At 43.8% G+C, this 4019-nt stretch overlaps 1 protein-coding gene across 2 annotated transcripts; it reads left to right on the top strand.

Annotated features, from left to right (window-relative positions):
* The first annotated feature begins 400 nt into the window (after positions 1–400).
* On the top strand, positions 401–3775 carry LOC148020519 (elongation factor 2-like). Of its 2 annotated transcripts, XM_087698282.1 has the most exons (5): positions 461–488; positions 611–684; positions 775–832; positions 918–1005; positions 1094–3775. In XM_087698282.1, the coding sequence occupies exons 3-5, from the start codon at positions 830–832 to the stop codon at positions 3532–3534; spliced, it is 2532 nt and encodes an 843-aa protein (XP_087554408.1). In that variant the 5' UTR covers positions 461–488; positions 611–684; positions 775–829; the 3' UTR covers positions 3535–3775. The 2 variants fall into 2 exon arrangements, with proteins under 2 accessions (XP_087554407.1, XP_087554408.1); XM_087698281.1 differs by lacking the exon at positions 611–684 and having other exon boundaries at positions 401–488.
* The last annotated feature ends 244 nt before the right edge of the window (positions 3776–4019 follow it).

The following is a 4019-nucleotide window of genomic DNA, read 5'->3' as shown; positions in this document are numbered from 1 at the left end:
GCAACCTTGGCCTTGTGAATAGCTTCACAAGCTATCTCCCATGCATCCCAATGAATGCGCTAAATGGGGCATGTGTAAATTTAATGGTAATTAAGCTAGTATATATTAACTCTTATTAGTGCCCTCCTCTGCAACCTTGGCCTTGCGAATAGCTTCACGAGCTATCTCCCATGCATCCCAATGAATGCGCTAAACGGGGCATGTCTAAATTTAATGGTAATTAAGATAGTATATATCAACTCCTATTAGAGCCTTTCCCTAACGTTCTTGAGTTCTTACTCCGGGTCACCATGGCCCAATGGTATTGTAATTTGTCAACACACTAGTTTGATTTTAGTGTACCGGACATGAAGCTGAGATTAGATTGGATTAGAGTGAAAAGAAAAGTTCCGGAAGACCTTCATATAAAGCCTTACCCACGCGCAGTCTCTTCTCTCTTTCGCACTCAGTGGCGGTGCGTCTTGCGGTGCAGGAAGGCTGCTCTCGAGGTGCTTCCCCCCTGTCCCCCCCTTCTTGTTGTCTGTGTTTGTCAGTTTGCATGTATGCATGTATAGTCTTGTGTTTCGCTGTGCTCCTGTGTAATGGCATCTGATCCAGATACATCGTTCAGTCTGACCGGAGCTTAGGAGAGAAGAGGCGTCATCAGGCAGCGGATCCGCCTAGCGATAATCATTTTGCTATAAAGTGTTCATGCTCTGTTGTTTAGGGTATTTCTTTGATGTCGCTCTGTTTAACAGCTGCTGATGTTTTTTGTGTTGGATGCATTCCTTGCAGCGGCAGATCTCTTTTATTTCCTGATTTAGGAGTTTGATACAATCAGTCGGTCAAAATGGTATGTGTCATCCTCCCTCATGTTGAGTAGTTGGTGACTCCCTTGAACAGAGAGGCTCAATATTCAAATTCTTTTTTGGCTGCAGGTGAAGTTTACTATAGAAGAGCTCCGTAGGATTATGGATAAAAAACATAATATCAGGAACATGTCTGTCATTGCCCATGTTGACCATGGTGAGTTTTCCAGGATAGTTAAATGTCCTTTCTTTGAGACTCTGTGGATCTATGTGATGATACGCTCCTGACCTCTTTTTTTATGTAGGCAAGTCAACTCTCACAGATTCCCTGGTCGCTGCTGCTGGCATTATTGCCCAGGAGGTTGCTGGTGATGTACGTCTGACTGATACACGCCAGGATGAAGCTGAACGTGGCATTACCATTAAATCAACTGGAATTTCTCTGTACTATGAAATGTCAGATGCATCCTTAAAGGACTACAAGGGAGAAAAGGATGGCAATGACTATCTTATCAATTTGATTGACTCTCCTGGCCATGTTGACTTCTCATCTGAAGTTACAGCTGCTCTGCGTATCACCGATGGAGCTTTAGTGGTGGTAGACTGTGTGGAAGGTGTTTGTGTTCAGACTGAGACTGTTCTCCGTCAAGCTCTAGGAGAGAGGATTAGGCCCGTGCTGACTGTGAACAAGATGGATCGATGCTTTCTTGAGCTTCAAGTTGAAGGAGAGGAGGCTTATCAAACTTTTCAACGGGTTATAGAAAATGCAAATGTGATCATGGCTACTTACGAAGATCCTTTGCTTGGTGATGTGCAAGTTTATCCTGAGAAAGGAACTGTTGCCTTTTCTGCTGGGCTGCATGGGTGGGCCTTCACACTAACTAATTTTGCTAAGATGTATGCTGCAAAGTTTGGTGTTAATGAGTCCAAAATGATGGAGAGGCTCTGGGGTGAAAATTATTTTGATCCTGCAACCAAGAAATGGACTACCAAGAACACAGGAACTGCCACCTGTCAGCGAGGGTTTGTACAGCTCATTTACAACCCTATAAAGCAGATAATCAACATTTGTATGAATGAGCAAAAGGATAAGCTATGGCCCATGCTCTCCAAACTCGGAGTTTCACTGAAAGCAGATGAAAAGGAATTGAGGGGTAAAGCTTTGATGAAGCGTGTTATGCAGACCTGGCTTCCAGCTAGCGATGCGCTGCTGGAGATGATGGTGTTCCACCTTCCTTCCCCTTCGAAGGCTCAGAAGTACCGTGTGGAAAATTTGTATGAAGGGCCTTTAGATGATCCTTATGCAACTGCTATCCGTAATTGTGATGCTGAGGGTCCGCTGATGCTGTATGTATCTAAAATGATTCCAGCATCTGACAAAGGTCGCTTCTTTGCTTTTGGCCGAGTGTTTTCTGGAAGGGTATCAACAGGATTAAAGGTTAGAATCATGGGACCCAATTATGTGCCTGGCCAGAAGAAGGATCTTTATGTGAAGAGTGTGCAGCGGACAGTCATTTGGATGGGTAGGAGGCAAGAGTCTGTGGAGGATGTCCCTTGTGGAAACACTGTTGCTATGGTTGGTCTTGATCAGTTCATCACTAAGAATGCCACACTGACTAATGAAAAGGAGGTTGATGCCCATCCTATCAGAGCCATGAAGTTTTCTGTGTCGCCTGTTGTACGTGTTGCAGTGCAGTGTAAGGTTGCATCTGATCTTCCTAAACTGGTGGAAGGGCTGAAGCGTTTGGCCAAGTCTGATCCCATGGTTGTCTGTACCATTGAAGAGTCTGGTGAACATATCATTGCAGGGGCTGGTGAGCTGCACTTGGAGATATGTTTGAAAGACTTGCAAGAGGATTTCATGGGTGGTGCTGAAATTGTTGTTTCAGATCCTGTAGTTTCTTTTAGAGAAACTGTTTTGGAGAAGTCCCATCATACTGTAATGAGCAAGTCTCCAAATAAACACAATAGACTTTATTTTGAAGCAAGACCTTTAGAGGAGGGTCTGCCTGAGGCCATAGATGAAGGGAGGATTGGACCAAGGGATGACCCCAAAGTTCGCAGCAAGATATTAGCTGAGGAGTTTGGCTGGGACAAAGATTTGGCAAAGAAGATATGGTGCTTTGGACCTGAAACCACAGGACCCAACATGGTTGTTGATATGTGTAAAGGAGTCCAGTATCTGAATGAGGTCAAAGATTCTGTGGTTGCAGCATTTCAATGGGCTACAAAGGAGGGTGCCCTTGCGGAAGAAAACATGAGGGGGATAGCTTTTGAAGTTTGTGACGTAGTGTTGCATGCTGATGCTATTCATAGAGGCGGTGGTCAGATTATTCCCACTGCACGTCGGGTCATGTATGCTGCTCAGCTAACTGCGAAGCCACGGCTTTTGGAGCCTGTGTACTTGGTGGAGATTCAAGCCCCTGAGCAGGCCCTTGGTGGCATATATGGTGTCTTGAATAAGAAACGAGGACATGTATTTGAAGAAATTCAGAGGCCGGGCACTCCTCTTTACAACATCAAAGCTTATCTCCCTGTAATTGAGTCTTTTGGGTTTTCAAGTACTCTTAGAGCTGCAACATCTGGACAGGCTTTTCCTCAGTGTGTGTTTGATCATTGGGACATGATGAATAGTGATCCAATGGATTTGTCATCTCAGGCTGGGCAGCTTGTTATTGACATCCGCAAGAGAAAGGGATTGAAAGAGCAAATTACTCCTCTTTCGGAATATGAGGACAAGCTGTAGGCTGGAGTTTTTCCCTGGCTTGCCTTTTATTGCCTTCAGATTTCACCTAGATGTAGGAACTCTGGGGCTGAGTACTAGTATGTAGGTCAAGGATTTACTATAGGCTGGCTAGTTGATTTGGCATCTATGTGTTAACAGTTTTGATTAAACCATCTTGTCTTGTACGAACATACATAAAGCAGAGATCTGCCTAATTTTGTTAGTAGTGTATTAAGCCTTTATTATGGGTTCTCATATGTTCTATTCGCTGTTCTGTTGTAGTTGTCATCCAGTAACGTTTTGTTTTGATGTTCCCCTTTATGTTATTCTGATTTCATAGTATGAAAGCATATTAACTACTGTTTAGCTGATATAGTAATAATTGGGAATCATGCATATAACTGGCATTAAACTGGACCTTCCTTACTCTGGTATAGCGATTCATCTTGTGCCTGCCAAGATGTGGGTGTTTGTGTGGAGTTCATCTCAAGTGTTAAAAAGGATCA

The sequence above is a fragment of the Lygodium microphyllum genome, chromosome 18 (assembly GCF_053477565.2).
Source record: "Lygodium microphyllum isolate KBCC chromosome 18, Lygodium_microphyllum_v1.1.10, whole genome shotgun sequence".
In the NCBI taxonomy this organism is placed as follows: domain Eukaryota; kingdom Viridiplantae; phylum Streptophyta; class Polypodiopsida; order Schizaeales; family Lygodiaceae; genus Lygodium; species Lygodium microphyllum.
This window is presented reverse-complemented; position numbering and strand designations above follow the sequence as displayed.